Genomic DNA, 21,678 nt, shown 5'->3' on the forward strand with positions numbered 1-21,678 from the left:
AACGCCGTCCGCACCGTGATATTGAACTCGCCGTAGACTTCGCGGTGCACGGACGAACTCGGGCACTTGGTGCTCTTGGGGGAACGCAGCGCTTACGGCTTCGGACCGGTCTTCGGGCACTCGTCCGGAAGGATTCCTCGACAGCAACGGGTTCCTGCGAACTTTGGCAGGACGGTGTGTCGTGTACGAGGACGTGTTTCGCACCTCTTGTCACCTCTTCGCGCAAGACCTCTTTTTGTATGAGTATTCCTTCGGCACTGGATGAAATTCTGGTACCGAGGTGCATGCCTGACGTCGTTCAACAGGCGCGGATACCAGACGCCGGCGTCGACAGCAGGACGTCCCCGAAGAGCGCACCGCAAACCAGCGCAGCTTTCCTCCCCAGTTCGCATTTATTACGAATAGCTGCGTGCAGAGGCTGCTATCACTATTGCCGCAAGATGGCTGGTGGAGCTGCCGAACCCAACAAAGCCCGGAACCAACGCCTGCTCGTCTGAATGCGTCTTTGAAGCTCTAATTTCTGGTGTGCCGCACGAACACGAACAGTGTAAGGTACCAACGCAGCTCGACCCTGACGGAGCTTCCCATAGTTGGAACCACACGAGCGTGCAGCAAGCGTGCACCATCGTGGAACAGTGCGCGTGGCTGGTGCAACTCCTCCTCGTCCCGGCATTGATCGAAGTCTCGTCCCGAGGCCCTTCACTCCACCAGAGCTTGCGCCAACGCCCGCCGAGTGTCGTGTTCGTCGCTGTACATCGCGGCGCCGCCCGCATGTCGGAAGTGACTCGCGCCCTGGCGGGCTGCGTTCTCTCCTTGTTCCACTCGCGGTCCTCGCACGGAACCTTCGAGGTTGGACACGGTAAGCGGCGCAGCAACGAATCACAGCTCACCTTTAATTGCCGCGCTTCTGACTCGGAGAGTATGAAAGCACGGTACAGGGTGTGCCCATTGACATCGTTCCGGCCGCCATGTTTGGGCATCTAGCACGTCGAGAAGAGCTGAGTAAACTAGAAACGTGACTGCTCAATAAGTGCGTTTGCGCCGAGCGACGAATCGATAACAACGATAATCCGGTGAACAAACGGTCACCGTCAAAAAGAGGAAAGCAATTTTAATAGATAAGGAAGTTGAGGGATAACAGATAAGAACGCATAGAGAAAGAAACGGGTAGCACAGACACGCGGCCATGACCTGTCACCATCAGCACAGACTATCGCAGCACAGTATATCACTGATGCACAAGGAACACTAGTTCAGAATGCAGCCGTTTTTTGCATGTCTGTTGTCCTTAAAATTGACCGTTGCACTCAGCTACGATGACGTATAAGATCGGCATTCCAAAATTATTTGCTCTAGTAATCATATGGGATTAAAGCGAGGTAGCACGATTGCGAGCGATCGTCCCTGTGCGCTGTGGGTTGTGTTTGCGGTGTTAAAGGTTCGCTCATTCTGAGGACATCCAGCACAAGCGTTTTTCCATGTCACCTGTGCAAACGCTAGACATCATTTCGCATGGGCTAAAACTATCAACTGGAAGGAAAATGTAGCTAGCCATGCCAATGTCAGTGCCTTCTGGGAAAATGGCGTTATTCCCAGGATTCTAGGAATCTTACCTTCATAAAGAGCTGTATACGGAGCCAGTCTTTCTTAATTCTTTCAAATATGATTATCGCGTAGCACCTTAACGTCAGGCACTGAGAATTATTTGTTCAAAAGAAGATCGTCTCGCCAGTGTGCTGTGCCGTGTTAAATCATCACTTAATGTCTTCGCCTAATTAAGTTTACTGCTACTACTACTCGATTGTAAATGCATGTCCTCTCAGGAACTAACGCCACTCGCATAAAAAAACCCGTTTAGAGATGTGAACTATCACTCTCCTTTTATACAATCTTTTCTTTGTGGCCTTGTCCATATGGCAACCTCGCGGTTGTAGTCACGTCGAGGCATAACAGTTGCGAAGAGATCTTTGTTGGTCTCATTGCCGTTGATTAATATATTGATGTCCTCGGCGCCAGGAGGCGCAAAATTACAGTTGTCATGTTTTGTCGCGCTGAATAGAAAAATGTTGTTATCAACGTATCCCGCACGACCGCGACCTTTTTATTTTCTTCTTAGATTCGGAAAGATTTAGCTTCGGCCGATAGGACCAGAGTGCCGTAGCGAAGACGTTGGCAACAACACTCGACTGGCGTTATATGTATGTCTCCGAAGGATTGCAGATCCCGTTATGCGAAAACCCGCCATTGTAGTGTAGCTTGTGCCTCATGCAGAGGTCTTGCTACACAGCAAATATTCTGTGCATAGTCGTCATTACCCTAATTTTCTTTTTCTCTTCTTTTCTTCCTTTACTTGTGTCCTATTTCATGCGCAGACGTCTTCATTATCTATGAACGACACGTTATATCGCCGATCGCGCCATATATGCAGATATATGTCATATTACGTAGCGTAGACAGTGGCCTTTAACAAGCGTTGATTTAACAAGCGTTGGGATTTTTAATTCGTCACGCGAAGAATGTAGCTGGGCAAAGAAGTCTGGTTTTTCACTGTTGCGCAGTGACAGCACTAGCCTGCAAAGTCAGACTCAGCCTGCTATTTGCATTCTCCTGCTATTCTGGGCCCGTATTCACGAAAACCTTTATAACTGTTCGAGAGCGAATGCAAGCCGATCTTCATGCTGGACATATCATTGGCGAAGGTCACCGGTGAACGGCAGATAGCTCTTACGAACAAAAGGCTTCGTGAATTCAGCCCTTGCTACTTGGACGGAACCGACGGAACCGCCGTGGTAGAATGGTTAGGACACGTGACTCGCAACCGACGGTCACGCGTTTGATCCCCACTGGGTTTTATTGGCAGAGAGCAACATTTTAGTAACCGCAAACGAAGCAACGCGACTACGCGTGACAGATCTATACGATATTGCCGTTACAATTATCAGCACTTGTCAAGATCGGGCCCCGTTAGTGCGACCTACGGGAAACTCGTGCACGACCGTATACCTCCGCGGTTATCAAACTAGCCGCGAGAAATCGGAGCTGCGAGAAAAAGAAGGCTACGTGCGCAGTAAAACGCAATCTCGCGCGTTTTCTCGCTCCGGTGCTGTAGTTTCTTTTGCTGGTCCCCCGACAACGCTACACTCGTGCTGTTCGCAGCGCGTCCTAAGTGCACGAAGACGCGCCAAGCAGCGATATCCGTCGCGAAACCAGTTTCCGCCGCACACCGGGCTTTCTCGATCCGCCGAAACGCGCCGGGCCAATCGTCGCGCAAAATCTGATGCCGCGCACATCCGCGCGTGCGGCTTCTTTTTTACGAGCAACGAAAAGAAGAAGCCGGGCATTTGTGTCGAGATTGCGCGCGAGGAGGAGAGGAACCGTGCGAGCGTTTGTCATTAGACGCGCGGCGCGCTCTGCATAAGGCCGACGCCGACGTGCGCGCACATTTCAGGTGCAATTTGTAAGCACTATAGCGGCGCAGATTGGCGATGCAGATCGGAGCACGGGATGCGATAAGCATCGTACAGCGACGTGCCGCGGGAAGTGATTCCGCGCGCAGTGACGCCAGCCTGGCGCGTGTGCGTCGGTGCGATTAGTCTGTCTCTTTGGAGAGGGCGTAAATTAGGTGTCTGTGCACGTGTAAACACTCGGGCCCGCATTCACAAAAAGCTCTTGCGCTAGAATTCATCGCAAAAGAGAAAACCAGCCAATCCTGATACTGCGCATATTGCAAGCGAAGGCGGTCTGCCAATGGCAAAGGGCACTTACGAACGAAATGTTTTGTGAATTCGGCTCCCGAGGCCGAATGCTCAAATATTCCTTAATGTACAACGGTTCGTAAGAGGAGATGCCAGCTATTCGCACTGATAGACATTTAAGGAGTAGCAAAGACAGCGAGCCCGTAGCAACGAACGCAGCAGAGTACTAACGAACGAAAAAATATGTAGAGGGGGCCGCTGAGCTGTTTTTTTCTAACGACTTGCCAAGCCTTGACACCACCCTTCTTACAGAAAATTCTCCTACTATAGCATTTCGTAGCGAACTGCGTGATGTGCTATTTACCTGCGCAGAACCTGCGAACATTCTTACGCGTGTTTCGATTTCGTCGCTAACAAGCTCGTTGCTGAGGCGCCGGTACCGTGCCTTCATCAGAGCTCGATTCGCGACATTCCATTTTGCTACCTGTGAAATATCACTGGCCGTGTCGTGTCAGGGGGCTAATCACGTTCTTTTGTCTTGGTCCCCGGGCAATGTGCGAAAAATATGAACAAATAAGTAACAATAATTTTGACATTCGAGCTTACATCATGTCGCCGCAAGACAGCCGGCAGTTTTCGTTCGTTCGTGTAGCAGCTTTCGCCAATTGGGACAGAGCAAAAATGTTCTCTTCAGAGAGGGGTTTCTTACCTACTTTGGCGAGGTAAACCTCACTGAGGCACTACGCGCTTACATGTTATTATGATCTTTTTGCAAGATTGCTCACATTAACTATTCAGGGCGTGTATTCTTGTCTTTTTTCTTCTTAAGCAGGTTCGTTGCGTTCTTCTGTCATTTGCCACAGTAATGGCCTTGGCGGCCATATGGTAAATGTTGAACACATGCCAGTAAAGCTTTAACTTCTTCCATTACGAACGACGACCTTCTGCTCATCTACAATTACTTTTCAACCATTTACTTCTTCGGGCCTAATCTGTCACCTTTGGCCTTACCATTTCGTGTCTTGTAGTTACTGCATATTCAGCCAGCTTTAGTGTATGTGTGTGGCTCGCTACTATAGTCTTATTTTCTTAATTGTTGTGCTCGCATTTTTCTTCGAATGGCTGTCGAAAAGTGTCCTTAAACGTTAGAGCAAGTATAATTTGCGCCGATTATGTATGCTTGCAGTTAGAACGCGCGACCACCTTTTGCATTCCCTGAAAATGCTAATCATATCTACTGTAGCAGCCGCTAAGCTCCAACAACTGACGACGCTTTTTTCACGCTCGCTTACGAAGCTAGCTTGGATTTTTTGTACCCGACGTGCGTAAAGTACTTTCCGTCGCCCCCGTCGCTCTTGCGTCATGTCCCGTGCCCTCACCCTTTGGTCCAGCAAACTGGCTAATTAGCGAGAGCACGCAAGCGTTGAACGTTTGTCAGATTAGGCAAACGACGACGCTGTCTACGCCCAACGCAGCACGCGCTGCAGACGATTACGCAGACAAGCGAACGAGTTCAGCGCACATGGTGGCGCCGCGGTGGGAACATCGCGTTATAGTTGTTCCACACCTGCCTTTTTGCTTCCCGTCTGTGTTTTGTCCTTGCGTACGCGAACGGCAAGAGTGCGTGTACGCAGAAACCGCTTCGCACTGTGGAAGTCATTGTCCTAGACCCTCGGCCCGGAAGAGCTACAGCAACCAGCTTCAGTTCGATCGACACTTGTATTCTTTTTGTAATCGTCTTCGGACAAAGGTGTGCCTATAAGCGAGGGATTCGAGTACTTCCTCTGTACCGTTGCCGATTTGCTCCGCTAGCTGGCATTCGACTGGTGAAAACCTAAACGTAGACGCGTAATCGCGCGATGTTCGCACATTAGATGACAGAGCGTGTGCATTTCCGCTTTGTGGATACGTCCCAGAACGTCAGTGAGGAATGCCTTGATTGACTCATTTGTGCCTGTGCAGGTACCATGTATTGTGTGGCGTCTTCGATCTGATGGGAGTACGTGCCACCGCACGTATGCATGCAGCGATGTGTTTGCAGTGCCTGCCCCGAACTGGAAGTCGCTTTGGTGCGTCAAAGTAACGCTGTCACTAGAGCGGTCAGCAAGCAGTAATTGGTCAACACTGGGGCTACACTCCTTGCACGGTGGTTCTTTCATTCCCTTAGTTTTTCTCCTTCTCGAGTTGGCTGCTTCCTCGCTGGTGCCTTTAGCAAGCGTCATGGCAAGGGGCGTCTTCCACGAGCGCGTACTCTTTTACACGCGTTAACGAAGAGTAAAACTGCATTATACGCTGTTAATAGCGCGCACGTTAACGCCCTCGTAGTCCAGCTGCCGCGCTTCGGGGCGTATTGTCTCTCGCCCCCCTCTGGCCTGTACCGCCTAATCTCGGCGCCCGCACCGATCGGCACGTCGCGCGACATAAAAGCCGGCCATGGCTCGCGTGCCGTCGCAGGCTGCGGCCGACCCGCTCACCTCTGCGCGAAATCGCCCCCGGGCACTCGACGGCGGCGCGAGACCAGCCGCGCCGGCTGTCGAGGCCGACAGGCGCGTGGCGGGAACGCGCCACTTGTGCTGCTGGCGCAGTCGCTGCTGTGGCGGCGAACAGATTTTGCGAAATCGTCGGCTTCCGGCCGCCTCTTCACTCGACTGCCATCCGGCCACAGCAGACGCGCGACGAGCATTTCTGCGCCTCCCGTGCTCCTGTGACTCGCCGTCGTGGCCCAGCCGCGGTCGGGTCGCACTTTTTTGCATCGCCTTCAAGTCCTGCTGGCCTCGCATCGCCGATTACACTTCTCGGGCATCCTTTGTCTGCCGCCATCTGCTTGTCCTTTCGTGTGTGTGTGCTGCCACCACCAGGCTGCCCTCTACTTCGGGAGAAGCGTCCGGTAGCCTCGTTGTCCTCGTCGTGTCTTATGTCCAACATTCTGGCAGCGGAACAAAGTATCACTCGCGCGTGTGTGTGTGCGTTGTGTGCGTGCGGGTCGGTGTTAAACTCGGGAGAGTTCGCGTCTCCGCGGTGATCGTCCCTGTGTCCGACGGTGCCACGCCGTGCTTCGTTCGTTAAACGGTCAGCCCGCGCGTTGTGGACAACGGGCGAAGCCTGCGACCAAGTGAGATGAATTATTTCCGTACTGCGTGGAGATGCATTGCATCTGTACTTGCGATGGTGAAATGGCGAATGCAACCACCTCGAGTTCTACCAGAGCAACGGCTGAAAAGGCCATGAGGCGCACGTGTGATCGTCTGTACACGTTCTGTTGCTGTGCCGTTCCCATTTCAAAATCGACGTCGCTTACTGCACGCGTACGAAGCTTCCACCTGAAACTTAGCAAGAAATGAACAATTAATCGTCCACAGTCGCTAATAATCGGTTCAGGTTGCTGTGCACTTAGAGCCGGGAGCTAGCAGCGCATCAGATATGGTGATATTGTCTCGAACGTGGCAACTAGGCTGTGTGTAGATTCAGAAGGGCTCAAGGATGATTTTCTCTCACAAACCGTTACATGTCGTGGCTTTTTCTTTTCTTTTTTCTTTTTTTCGTAGAGCTCTCGCGCTTTAACTTGGGCTGACCTACACGGCTAATGTAGTGTCGCCTATTTTTGTTAACACTGTAAACTTGTATGCAGACGCTGCAAAGCTTTTCATTTGTCGCTTCCCGACTTTCCCGTGACAAACCGTCAGAGTTTGCCACCTGTATAAAGCGGGCTCTAGTGCAAATAAGTCGCTCACCAGTAATTGAATGCTGAGTGCGCTAAATCTTACGCAACTTCCTTTGTACTCCACAAAAAGAGCTGTTTAATTAGATTATTCATATATGGTAGCGCTAACCGGGATATGCTGGTTGAATTACGCTCAGAACTTTAATCGTGCCTGTTCGAAAAGAGCTCGAAGAGGCATCTAAAATAGCCACGAATTCTACAAGATTAATCGTGTTGGTGGTTGCGCTTTATTCTATTTTACTGCCTTAGTAAAGGGGGACCTCTTTTTCTATTGTTTAGGAAAGTACACAAGGTAGTAATCTCAAACAATGCGACCATAAGGTTGTTCCGGCTTTTCTATATAAACAGTCTGCGACTTCCTTGAGGCTCTGTTACATCTGCCGCAACCTTTGGCACAGTGTATATCGAGAGTGCGCTGGAAGCGACTTGGCCGGCCGACGTTCGCGATGACGTCGTTTTACAGCTCGCCCAAGGTAACCGCAAAGACGGGAATATCTGAGATGCTCGACAGCCGCCAGGAAGCCGCGTAGGACGTCGCCAGACTTTGCGATACAAGTTCATTAGGACACGGCGTCCTTGTCTCTTCGCATCGGACGCTCGCCGACTCCCGCTGCGACGAATTTGTAGCGCGTCGACTCGTCGACCCCGCCGCGAACGAACGCCGTACGTGAACGGCGTGCGGTATCGACGGAGGTGCCAGCTTATTTTCTCCTCCGAATGCGAGTGCTGACAGCGGAGTGCTTCACGAACATTCCGTTTCTCGAGTGTGAGGACGTTCAAGTCGACGGAGAAGGATCGAGGTGCGGAAGCAGACGACACGAGGCACGTCGTCTGCTCGCGAACATGTCCTTGCAACAGTGGAGACATTCGATCGCGGCCTGCCAGCCGCAGAAGTACTACTCCTCCGAACGCTGCGGCGCCTTTCAACGCCGGAAGAGCTGTCGCTCTGCTCGTGAGTACATACGTAACGCGGCGGAGTCTTCATTGACTTCGTGCTATCGTCCGCGATCATGCGCGCGGATGGAGCTGGAACGAAAGTGTTTACGCGGTCCGTCCTTGCTAGCTCTTCTGAGCGGCTGCGTCGACCCTTTTTAGCCGGTGGGCTTGTCTGCGTTTTCGCGAAACAGAAAGGTCGAGTGCGAGAGGTGGGCGGGTCGAGGACTTCGCTCGTAGTAATCCGTGATCGATGCACGCGCGCGGCGAATCTTTGCAAAGCGCGCAACAGCGAAAAAATAAGAATAAGATTGCGAGAAAAGTCGAGGCAAACTCGGTGGAGAGCAGAAACATTATTCGAGGCAAAATTTGCTTTACACTTCAACGCATCTAAGCTGACGAGGACCTCGTGGATTAAAATACAAAAGACACCCTCGTTTGCTTACGACGCTTTTTTGAAGGGAAACCGACGTTGTATCTGGCGTAGCACTCCGAGGAAAAGTGAGTCGGAGGTGAGTTGTTATCGGCTATACCTAAACCAAGCGGAAAAAGATAATGTTTTGTCCCGGACCGTTCGTGTTTACGTGTTCTGCGTCTGATGATTATTTGCTTTAGCCAAGGCACTGCTTAGTGCGCGTTCATTCACGTTACATCGGACGGTTGCGTTCAAGCAGATTCGTGTTTCTGGTGTTCTTGCGTCGTCTGCAGCAGTTCCACGCGAACTATGCTTCAAACACAAATCACTGTCAAGTGCGCGGGCGTAGAATGTCATTCTGACTAGTCGGCAAATACTGGCGTGTCTACCGATTGTTTTATTTCTACACTTCAAAATGAACGAAAAAGAAGAAAACAAAAATCAGGAAACGTAAGCGATTTCTAGCTTTCTAGCGAAAACTAGCGAGTCGGCATGAGCAAAGTTTAGTTTTTCTTTGCCGTGTCGTGAGAAAATGTGGTTATTATGCATTGTTGTCACAGCATGCACTATCTTGGCATAACGGCAGTTGATTATGGTAAAGTTCGCAATATTACTGACTGAACAAGGCGGTCGCTGTTACTAATGGGTCTCAGCTACCAATTCCATAGGTAATTAGCCTCACCGGATACACAGATTAGCAGCGTATAACGCATTCATCGAACCCACTATGGATTGCTCCGGAGTGGGTCCGAGCTAGAAACTTAATATGGGGCGGTGCTAACTGTGTTTGGGATCGGTAGCTGAGACCCATTAGTAACAGTGATTGCCTTGTTTGTCTGCCATTACCTTCTTTGCCGAAGTCCTTGTCTGTTTAGCGCTGTTATGCCCCAACCACTGGCACGCGCCGAAAGCTTCGGCGCGCGCTGGCAAGCGAATGCGTCGCTTCGCTTCGGCTGGAGGGAAAGGGCGCGCAACCACTGGAGACAAGCTCCGACGCGCGCCGAAGCTCGCTCCTCGGCTGCGGCGCACTGTTGCTGGACTATTCCGTCTTCATCCGTCAAAGTCCGGCCTAAAACAGCTTCCTGTAAACTAAGCTTGAAACAATAAGTTAGTGATCTGTATGTGCTTTTAGATATAAAAAACACGTTTGAATAATGAATATACACCTGCCGCAACAGTTTTTTTATTTCTGAAGTAACAATAGTGTACAAAATATCGACATCAGCGCTCGCGCGTCGTCTGTCTGCAAGATCGCTTTCCAAACACCTGCACGACGATGCCATATATCAAAAACTGTTGCACCATTTCATTTTTTGGTAGCTTATTGCACAGCCAATTATGTAAGAATTAGGCGTGCAATGTATAACTGAAAAAAATCTGTGTTGGAAATATTGCCACGTAGTAGTGACGGTAAATAAATAGTGCCGGCTCAATCGCAACGATAGCGGCGAGCATTGTCGGCAATCGTAGAAAATCTCATCTGCGGGTCAAGCGCGCCGGTTTGCATACGGCAGTCGTCGAAAGTTACAGCCTATTCGCTGGTGCCCGCGCGCCTTCCAGAAACTACAACACAATTCGTGTCGCGTATGCAATCAGATTAGCAAGGTTCGTCGACAACAGACAGAACCATCGATAACATTCGCGAAACTTCCGATACGTTCAGGCGCATCGTGCAGCGAGCGATAACGTTTAACATTTTTTAGCCGGTGAAATACGGTAACCGGACACAGATAAAGCATCCGTGTCAATATAATTATGCTTGTTGGTACATGAAAGAACCGTGAAAAAGTGGGTTCTGAGAAAATCAGCACAAACGAATTGAAACACCTGTAGCACTCACAGAAAAAAAAAAAAAAAAAACTAGAATAGCTAAAATGTATGTAATTCGTATCTTGTCTCCCCCCAATTCTTGATTCTGCCAAATCTAGCCCATGGAGCACCTCTATTATTCTAGGTTGTTTTGATGCATCAACACCGCATCCAGAGGCCTTCACATTGAGTGTGTTGCTACAAAACATTTTCACAGTGTAAGGGCCATGTTCCATTGTAACTGGTTTCCACATATCAAGTTTGCCTTTCTTTACATTAATGAAATGACATACTGTCAGATAAAAAAAGCTTGAGAATTAGAGGGTTTTAATAGGAGTCTTTCGTTGCCCTTTGCCAAGTCGTACTATTGAAGCACTTATTCGAATGTATGGGAGCAGCTCATTTGCATAGTATAAGAAATATATAAACAGGTTATTTTCACAATTTATACACTTCGTCAACACAAAAAGAAAAATTGCAGTTTATTGTTTTCAGCCTGCTATGATGTTTTGACTGAGAAAGATATATTCAATTTGTTCTGCGAGGCACGCAATAATTGCTGTGGCATACTATTTTTTTGCACAACACTGCATACAGTAGCCAGCCATTATTAAAACTCAGAAGAAATTAATAGCACAATGCATATGATCAGGCACATAGCATATTATTGCACTTTCTTAATTCATGCCAGAACGACGACCACAGGCGTCCTTCTCCAACAAGGTCAGCATCCATTGTGCCTCCTTACCATCGGGCTTCACACCCTCAGCACGTTCAACCTCAGCTTTGTGGTGTTTAAAGCAACCTCAAGTGCGTCTTACGGTTCCAGGGATAAGAAAGAAGACCGTCCTGCCTACCTTGGCCTTGAAGCAAGCAGCTCTGGATTATTTGCACACTTTCTACTTTGATCGAGTCCACATATATACGGATGGTTCTTCCACTCAGACCAGCTCCACCAGCGCAGTGGTTATACCATCATGATCACTAAGCATCCAATACAAGATTTCTCACTTGACAACATCGACCAGTTTGGAGCTTGTTGCCCTCCGAGGTGCCGTTGATTATATTAATAACCAACCGGCTAATCGGTGGGCAATATTCTGCGATTCAAAGGCGGCCTTACAATGTCTTCGTCGCGGGTCATGTGAACAACTCGTGTCGAAGATAGGAGAAATGCACCATCACGTGATCAAGAAAGGACACGACGTCGTGTTTCAGTGGCTGCCTGGTCATTGCGGTATCTCCGGCAATGACCTCGCTGACGAAGCTGCTAGGAAAGCCCACGAAGGAGCAACCCTTGTTTCTATACCTTTATCGCGGACCGCCGCAGCCCAACACTTAGGCAAGCTAGCGAACTCTTTTGACATTGGAAAAGTGGCACACACGTGAATTCACTCAACATCGATTGCATTCCCTCGATCTCTCTATGCAACTGCGGCTGTTACCAGGTCTTCTGCGAAATGAGGAAACAGTGCTGTGCCGCTTACGTTTCTCACTCTCTTCTTAATTCATGCCCTTTTTTTAATTGCACGAAAGCTACTGCACAAAAATAGTATACTAGCACATACTTAAAAAGCACAGTTTTATACTACGATAATAATCAATCATTCAAATTTTTATTGTAGTGCCCAGGAACAGCTAGAGAGCTTTTGTACTAGTGCACTTAACGTGAGACAAAATGTAGAGAAAACATGAATGTAGTAGAAAAAAAATGGAAGATAGAGAAACAAATTGGGAAAAACGGAAATGCGGAAAAGTAAAAGGGAGTTAATCCTATGTGATTATCTACAGATACACAATACACAGGAAATGAACTCTGAAGTATGTTTTGGAGTCGAGTCTTATTAGCACCATCTTGTAACAAACCCAGGCAACGAATGTGGAATGCTACCTGTTATACTGTTGCGGCACAAACAAATGCATATAATCAAGAAGCTTTAAGGAATGTATAATGTCATGGACCACCTTATACAGGAACAAAAGGTGCGATTAATTAAGACTTGAATCTAGAGGTGCGAGTTGAAGTATATTTGAGAAGGCTCAACTGTGGTCGCCATAATGGCAAAAGTGGTGCTTTAAAATAGATATCAATTTATTCTGGATGCGTTCAATGAGGTCAGAATTAGATTTGCTCATTGCACCCCCCTCCTACAGAGGCATACTCTAGTAGTTGGAGGCACACAGCAGAATTTCAGAAACACAACAGGTGAGTGGAAATCATGCAATATACGGCATGCAATTCCAAGAACGTGAAGGGCATATTGTGTAATTATCTATGTGAAGAGAAGCTTAGCATTTTGTCGAATTGCACACCAAGATCTTTCATTTCATCGACCCTAAGGAGTGGAGCATCACGTAGGGTGTATCAAAATTTCACATGGTGCGTTTTGTGCATATAACTTAATGCCATAGTGTTGGAAGCATTTAAGAGTACTTATTGCTTCTGCACCAGTTTGAGAGTGAAAAAATGTCTTTTTGGAAGTCGATGCAGTGGTGAACACTGTTGACAGTCTGAAATAATCTGAAAGTCTGAAATGTCGGCACACAAAGTCATGCTGTTCATTTATTAAAATGCTCTTAGCACTAACAGAAAGCGAGGAATCCCATATCGATTCGAACACCTGACGCACTGAAGAGGATAGATATAGGTCGGCAGTTAGTAACTGCACATCTAGCACCTGATTTGTGCATGGGCAATGTTCATGCTACCTTCCGAGTGCTAGAAAAGGTACTAGACTTTAGGGAACTATTGAAGATGCTTGTGAGAACGAGGAACAAGTATGCTTCCATACGTCTTAACCCTTTCAGACACTACTTTATCCCGTTGATTGAAAAGTTGCTTTCACCACATCTCTTGCATCCTCAGAATCGTAGAAAGTGTACAGCTGCAGCAAATATTAAGAATTTTCAATTGTTTAGCGAGTTTTGTTAAGTTTACAAAATTTTGACTCCATGCGAAAACTCACTACAGGAACACAAAATATGAAAACATGTACTATTTCGTGTTTTGAAAAGCTTGAAAAGCACTTATCCAGCCACTTGACAATTATGCCTGGTGCACGACATTGTAAAAAACAATGAAAGAAGTGAACCCGCTACATACAACATACTGCCACAGAGTAACAACACCCAGCCGTCTGTCTACCTTCCCACTCATTTTGTTAAAACATTCTGCACATTATTCAAAATTGCAGCACAGTTCCAATAATAAGTGTTTCAAGATGTATGAAACACATTTTAAATACCATTACTTTCATCAGTGCTTTTGCTATTGATGCACGCTCCTGCTGTGCCCAATTGTGTAGACAGCGTCTCAAAGGGTTAAGCTCTGTGGAGGAAATACCATCAACACCACAAGAAAGGGAAAGTTTAAGGCACTTCATATACTTGGAAACGAGCTTGTCATTGACTGTTAGCATACACTGCGCCAGACTGAGAAGGAAGGTTATTTAAGCAGATTTCACACCATATAGCAAACAGAAATGTTCTGCAAAGGCATCAGCAGTGTTCGATACAACACCACTATGTTCATGAAGAAGACGTACATCTTTGGCACTCCTTTTAGAAGAGAGAGCCCACAAAGCTCCAGAAATATTTTGAATTATGTGTCACGCTGGCTTCAACACAATCAATGTGGTCAAAGTGATGATTCTAATAATAATAATAATAATAATAATAATAATAATAATAATAATAATAATAATCTTAGTGGTAACTTGGCACACTAGACTAAAAAGAAGGCTGATGCCTGTATGTTAAAGCATCTGATAATCAGCCATCTAAAGCAGGAATTTGCAGGATGCAGAAGACACTTCCTTCCCCTCCACGTGCACACACACTTGCTCAATAACACAGCACGGCACACACGCACACATTCGACAGGTGCACAACACACAGGAGTGCCAATGAAGTCTGGTTCCAAGGAAGGAGAATCCAAATCGCCAGTGGGGTGGAGAGAAAGCTCTGCATGCCAGATATAATCATGGAGTTGTGGTGTCGGGCCATAGAGGCGTGATGAGGGCTTGGGATGTGCTGACCACTTGTTCAGACGAACTGAAGAAAGATTAGTGCTGTCCAGAGAGACGTCAAACACCCTGCAGTATAGACTAGTGCAATGTTGCGTTGGTATTGCAGGGTGTGCTACTTGAGGGGTTTGAGGCAATCCTCGAAGGCTGGGATGAGCTTGTGACAACCAAAAAGACGGGTGTAAAGGGTGCGTATTGTCCGGCGCTGAACAAGCTTAAGCTTGTTAGCGTCGCGAGTTTGGTACGGGAACTATACTGATGAGCAGTACTCAAGTCATGACAGAATGATAGAAGTGTAGAGTGCTCGGAAAACCTTAGGTCATCAGGGAAGGGAGACACGGGACACAAACCCAAGAAAGGGCTGGTGCTTACATACAGTGCTGGTGACATATGCGGAAAAGTTGAGAGAACAGCTAAATGCTACACCCAGAACGGGAAGGGCCCGAACAGTCTTTATAGAAGTGCCTCCAAGGAAGAAGGTTGGACGTGCAGCAGTTTCGTTGTAGCTGATACGCATGGCAGCACTTTTTACGGTGCTACTACAAAGTTTGATATTGTAGGCCCAGTCGTTCACCTTTACAGAATGTATTTATTGTAAGCACGTATGCTGTGCATCGGCATATTGTTGTTGTGGAAGCGTTAACTTGTTAATCAAACACATTCTGCGCAGATGCATTAGTAACTTGGTTTTGAGTAGTTCTTTGTCCTGACTGCAATTTATAGTATCGCAGCAAGAAACATTTTAGTAGAGGCTGAAGGCATTCCAGCAGTTTAAGCATACTGACTGCACAAAACACTGATGACACCTTTTCACGTTCCCCACAATGCACTCACACCATCTACACTTTCCATAAGCAAAAAGTGAGATAAAAAATCAATTACAGTTTCATTGACTCAGTACTTGCTGCTTCTGAAGCGGGCATCGAAGCAATCGTGGTATACGCTGCTACATGCATAGGTCTTGCATGATGCAGGTCCTGCTATGCACTGCACACAGGGCACACGTTGCAAACAGATAATTTCTCTTTGCAGTGCTCAACTATAACGACACACTGACTCAAACATGACTGCGTTGTCACGTATGCTTCAGTGCGTCAGTGTTCTTGATTGCTTCACGAGCGATTTTTGCCCAACTAGTCCAAAAGACGGACGCACTAGAAAGAAGTGAGTGAATGAGTACAGTGAACTTGTACTGAACTGGATTCACATGCCGAATAGAAGAGCGCAGTGTCAGCTGAAACAGGCGGCACGGCTGATTATGTAAGTACTTCCAATAGTTCGGCTACTAGTGTATTTCGCTTTCGGAAGTTATCTTTACCACTGGAAACAGCGCAGAGCTTGCCCGTTTAACTTGAGTCAACCGACACCACACGAAACACGCCGCGGTTGACCAACCCAACTTCCACACGGTTCATTCACCACATCACAGGTCACACGAAGTCAAGAGTGCCATATTTTAAATCACTGCAGCACCAAACGGACCTGAAAATTCATTTCCTTCGACAGAGTTTCTCAGGTGAGTTCGTTCACTCGCCAGTTACGAACTCGATGGACGCGCTAGGCCTACGCGTAACGAAAACAACATCGGCGATAGGCGAGTGTTGATTATCCAGACTTCGGAGCTCGTAAACGTGTTTCCATTCGTTTTGAGCAGAACAATATGCACATACAACAAGCACAGACGTTGCGGCAATCGTGATTCGGTTGGCTGTTTTAGCAGACGATCGTACCGAGCCCGGCGGAACCCAGTGGGCAGGTTGGATTAGTCGGCGTCGTTCGAAGTCGCTTCGGATCCACGTCGCACTGCCACAACCCACGGTCGTCGGTCGGTTGATCGTGTCGTTGTCGGCCTACTATTACAACACTGTCTTTCAGGAACACTGTCGCGCGCGTCGTGCGTCCAAAAAACTCGCACGATCGTCGGTGCCGGCGCCTTCGCACGGTCGGCCATTACAGCCCTAGCAGCCGGAGCCTCCGCAGCCTCCGATTGGTTGACGCCTGCGAGGCGTCGCAGCCTCTCATTGGTGCACGCCGGCGCAGCTTCGCCGCGCGCCGGCAAACTTCTAGCATCGGCAGTAGACATAATCGCTGCGCGACGTTCCGCTTCAGCGAGTTCCCGACCGACGCTTTGACGCATTTGACCCTTCGGCGCGCGCCGAAGCTTTCCAGCGCGTGCCAGTGGTTGGGGCATTACTTTCCAAAACTTTCCAAGTGGCCCTTCTGCCATTACCGGCTGCAGCTATACCTAGGTAGTGAATGCTGTGACAACCAGGGGCGGTAATCACGACGACATTTTTTTGCCCCCTCTTTTCTTTCTCTCTTTTTTGTAAGAGTGGCAACAACTGATCGATAATGACGCCATAGCGTGAAGGACGGCTGGACGGACACAACAATGTCAACTTCGAGACTTTGAGTGCTTTCACGCTAATATTTCTTGACCTTTGGGCCTTTGGCATTCCTAAAAGTCAACGGCTTCACCTTGTGTTACTGCGGCGTGTGTCCTCTTCCTTGGCAGCTAACTTCCTCGGCGCATGGCGCAGTTTCCTGCTGACCTGCTCGAAGACGTTTTATGCGCGAGTTTATCGGCGGGAACGTGTATATAGGAGCGTAGTTAGTGGAACCCTATGGCACCACGGCTACGTTACAGCCTCGAACGTGCGCCAAATAGACCTGGAGCCGCGTCTAAAGACGTCGTTGGTCGGGACGCGCTCAAAGAGGCCAAGGAGGACCGTGCAGCCGAAACGGCTGATACTGAGCACTCCCTGCGAGCGAACCAGACTCGTTGCTCGCGCACGCGGTTCGAGCCGTACGACGGTCCCGTCGCCACGTGATGACGTGCAAGGCAAGAGCGTTCTCGCGGCCGTGTGCTTCCCACGCGAAGGCCGCTCCAGCGCCGCCAGAAGTGAGCGTCTTCACTGCCGAGCACGCCGACTCTCGCACGCGCCTCGCTCCCACAGCAGCGGTCGGGTTGCGTCAGACCGTTTAGGTAATGGCCTCGCGGAGGGGGCCGTGTGTTTTTGTTGCGTCCAGCGCCGGCGAGGCCAGTCTTGCGGTGTTACCTGACGGCCTACTTTCAGAGACCCAGCCCAATTTTCCTTCGGCCGGCGCTGTTTTTTTCTTTCTTACTTTGTTCTTCCTCTCCGCCTGATCTTCCCAGCTTGGTTTTCCTTCCATCGCGAGAATCTCGCGCGTTTCGCTTCTGCCGAACAATAATCGATCGCCAGTGGCCCGATATAACGTAGCTGGAAACGGTCGACGGCAAAGTGGTGGTGGCAGTTTAATACGAACCGCGTTCGCAGCGCGCAGGCTGTGGGCCGTCTGGTGCGCGAGGTATATACGCTTTGCTTTGCTCCCCAGCTGTTGCGACAAGAACTGTTCCATCTCAGAGCGCGCCGTTCTTTTATAACGCGCGACATTAGGGGAATGTGGTAGAAGTAGCTGGTGCCGAAGCGGCGCCGCCTACCTTTTATGACGTACGATTCCACACAACAGAAGCCCACGTGATTAGAAGAAAAGGATCCCATAGAACGCACCAACACTTAAATGGAACTCACCTTAATAAATCAAACACATTCCAACTTCAAATCAGATAAGTCAACAGCTCGCAATAGGTGTCACAAAGGCACTGACACGAAACGTCACTCACTTTTCTCTAAGAACGCATGGTAATGAGCGTAATTTCGACGTCAGGCGGTGATTGTTGTGCACGGTTTGACGACGTGCAGAATCCTCACCGGTGCTGCCGCGTCCCCGATTTCCCGTGCTTCCCGCGTAGTTCGAGTTGGCGAACGCATTGCATTGGACCCGTCGTGTCATCAGCTAGGGCGTACTGAATGCGCAGAATCTCGTCAGGTCACCTAAGTTGAGCAGCATAAAGCTTTAGGAAGACCGCGTAGAAAAATCAAGGGGTGTGATGTCTTACGTGTACAGTATTCCAAATGTTGGGCTTTGGTCGTTGTTTTGTGCGCGGCCTTCGTTTTGATTTTCGCGGGGTCACTTTGCAGGTTGTTGCCGTTCTGGTATACGCACGCTGTGGCGCAGTGACAGTAGACATATTACTATAGCAAGGTGTGCCCGAGTGATGCACTGCTTTCTTCCTCCCCTGTTTTTCCTTGCTCCCGTTGTTTCTTTTTCGTACGTTTCCTTTTCTTTCTTCTTTTTTGACGTTCCTATTTCGCTGGAGTTTATTTTCGAGGACTGGCATAGCCGGCCCTTCGTTGACCTATTTTCTCGGGATCTGATATTCGACAAACAACAGCAGCCAGTGGTGGCTGGGCGCATTCTGAAGCGGGCTCATTATGGCCTCCAGCTCCATTCACCCGCAGGGCGAGAAATATGAACGACGGTGTGGGTGACGTTTCGGCTGAAGCTTGTGCCCGACACAGTCTATAGCGGTGCCGGATGCGCGACAGTGCATCGGGCGCCGTCTTTAAGCGCTTCGCACAATACTTACGTTTCGCGTCATGGGCGCCGTCATCTTGCCGGCCTGCTCGCGCCGACGTCTTCTTGCAGCTGAGCACCGTCGCGACTCTTCACCCTCGTGCGTTGCGTAGCGTGACCAGTTGCTGAAGATGAGCGTGGTTTGCGGACGAAGCGAAAGAAAAAAAGACTCTTATTACAAGCGCTGAATTTTCAATATGCACCGATGCCAAGTGCTGTACTCGAAAGCATAATGACTGGGTGGCTCTTTCGCCATCTGGAGGTTTGTCATAGCGTTCCAGTGCCACTGTTCCAAATCATTCGCCTCTGCATCGCCAGGCGACGAAGATTGTGGCCTGTGGCGAAAACTGCTAATAGTGGCCTGGAATCAGGCAGGAACGAGTCGGTCGTCGTGCATTGCGCCTGCTCGTCGGGGGATTTGTGCTGTCGGTGGCTGCTGCCGCTTCAGAGCCCGGCGGTCCGCATCGCAACACGGGAACTTGTCGTATACCTCGTGCAAGCCAGTGGGTGATTTTCAGAGAGTACGTACGCCATACAACATCGTTTCAGAGGAGCACCTCTGTCGAGACTGCGAGGCAAACATCCGCTTTTTTCTAGCCCCGCGATCCTTCTACGCTTTCGATCCCCTGCCGGTTTAAAACGAAGCTTTGTTTGCCTGTATCCGCCCGGCTTTGGCGTGATTCCTGCGGCTGCGTTGTTCAGCATTTTGGCTAATATATTCGTGAATTTATATACACATATGCGCGGAATGCAAGTACACTCAAACTGCCTTATATAACACCTGTATACCCAAGGACGAAATAGCGCCGGTAAGCGCACCTCTATTCTGTGAGGAATTTCCTCCATAATACATGAACGTGTAATGTCGGCTCATAGGTATCTCTAAAACACATTGACCTTTTAATGGAATGGCGCCATTATATTCAGCGGATTTTTTTTATTTACTTGGCCTTCGATGATTCAGTATGTGCCTACTCTCCGCCAATCCTCCGGAATCGCCATGTGCTCCTGTGGTACAATAATCCTTTAAATGTAGCAAAATTTTTGTCATCCTATTCGCGATTCCAAAGCGTCACCAAACTGAAAGACACCCTCAGAATGCAATGCGTAGAACATTTACCCGATTGTCTTTTTTTCACACCCGATGCCATAGTACCGTGTCATTTTAACGCTCACATATATTTCTCTAGCACATAACATATCAACTAGGTTAGATCACACGTACAAAGTCAAACCAATTGTTGCTCAAACTGAAAAATACGGGACTTCACCTCTCGTACTCTCAATACATCGATGGAATTCATTGCCATTTAGCATTTAGCAAGTTTAGTAGCGTTGTTCATGGCGCTCTTTATACGTGGCGGCCCCCATAGAAATCCCTGCGTCATCCCTTTTTAACGCCAATTTCGTGCTGTTTTGCTGAACAGAGCTGCACTTACGTTACGCAAGCTTTGAGCCAAAATTATCGCAACAGAATCAGCTGAAAAAGTTCATCGAGCCGTTCCATGCCTGCCTGTGCTCTCACCCTGTTCACATCGCCAAATCGGAAAAAGCCAGAGTGCCACGTATTTATTAGCGGGAATAAAGTTAAAATGCAAAAAAAAGTTCTTCGTTTGCTATATCCTTTAGGTTTCTAATTGCTCAGGTTAATCTTATTTATTTATTTATTTATTTATTTATTTATTTATTTATTTATTTGTAAACTGATACTACGGACTGCAAAATTGAGTTCGCATTCATTATTGCGTGTGACCCTATTACGACAGAAAGCTGAGCTAGTTGGTAAGGATGCATTATCCAAAAAAGGGGTGAGGCGTGCAGACAGGACACAAGAGTAGAGAAGTGGACAACACGAACGCGGCGTTCGTTTTGTCCACTTCTCTACTCTCGTGTCCTGTCTGCACGCCTCACCCCTCTTTTGCATAATGACCCTATTAGGTGAGTTGTCGAGAAAATGCGTGACATTATCCTGCGTGCAGAGAGGTAGTTAAGTGAGAAGTTAAGCCGCTTCGCAGACGGTCTGCGTGAAAAAAAAAAAAAGAAACGGGGAATGCAGAACGGCACAAGTGTTCGAAGGTGGGAAACGCTAAAAGGTCGCAAAACACAAATTCAGCAGATGACGGTACTGCTTCCCTAGGCGTAAAGCTGTTTTATTTTTACGTATACTTTGTTTATCATTTATTATTTTGTCATTTATTATCCTTCCGCCCGCGAAGCCATCCGTTCACCTATGCGTGTTTCGTGTCGTGTCACGTCCCCCGAATTCAGCAGTCTGCTCGGTCCGCCCACGTTTGATGGATTCTTGCCGCCGTTTGTTTTTCGACAGTTCGCATAAGTCGACCAAATCCAGCGCTCCCGCAAGGGTTGACTGGCGCTGTAGCACACTCTGGCAAGGCGCCGTTTAATCGCAGCACGGCGCCGCATTCACCGCACGAAGAAGCGGCCGAGCTTCGGTGTGGTTCACGTGTGGTTCACTGCGCGCTGGCGATGAACGCAGTTTCACCGAAGTCGCGTTTACTTTTGTCCGGTGGAAACGAACGCCGCGTAAGCAACACAGGCGTGCAGAAAGGCTGCGGATGGTCGTTTATATTGAACCGACTAACCTGAGAGCAAGTGTACTGCTGGTTCTGACCTTGGTGC

The 21,678-nt window shown here is 48.6% G+C and overlaps 1 protein-coding gene across 3 annotated transcripts in view; it reads left to right on the forward strand.

Annotated features, from left to right (window-relative positions):
• dachs (unconventional myosin-IXb-like dachs) overlaps positions 1-21,678 on the forward strand; it is a 205,287-nt gene that overhangs the window by 75,777 nt on the left and 107,832 nt on the right. Inside the window, exon 1 of one of the 3 annotated variants that reach the window (XM_050174497.3) lies at positions 6,533-8,368. The exons of the other annotated variants lie outside the window; for them this stretch is intronic. Coding sequence (XP_050030454.2) covers positions 8,134-8,368 — 235 coding nt within the window. The 5' untranslated portion in view covers positions 6,533-8,133. Of the gene's footprint in view, positions 1-6,532; positions 8,369-21,678 lie in introns of those variants that run through there. 3 annotated transcript variants of the gene reach the window in all.

The sequence above is a fragment of the Dermacentor andersoni genome, chromosome 8 (genome assembly GCF_023375885.2).
Source record: "Dermacentor andersoni chromosome 8, qqDerAnde1_hic_scaffold, whole genome shotgun sequence".
In the NCBI taxonomy this organism is placed as follows: Eukaryota; Metazoa; Arthropoda; class Arachnida; order Ixodida; family Ixodidae; genus Dermacentor; species Dermacentor andersoni.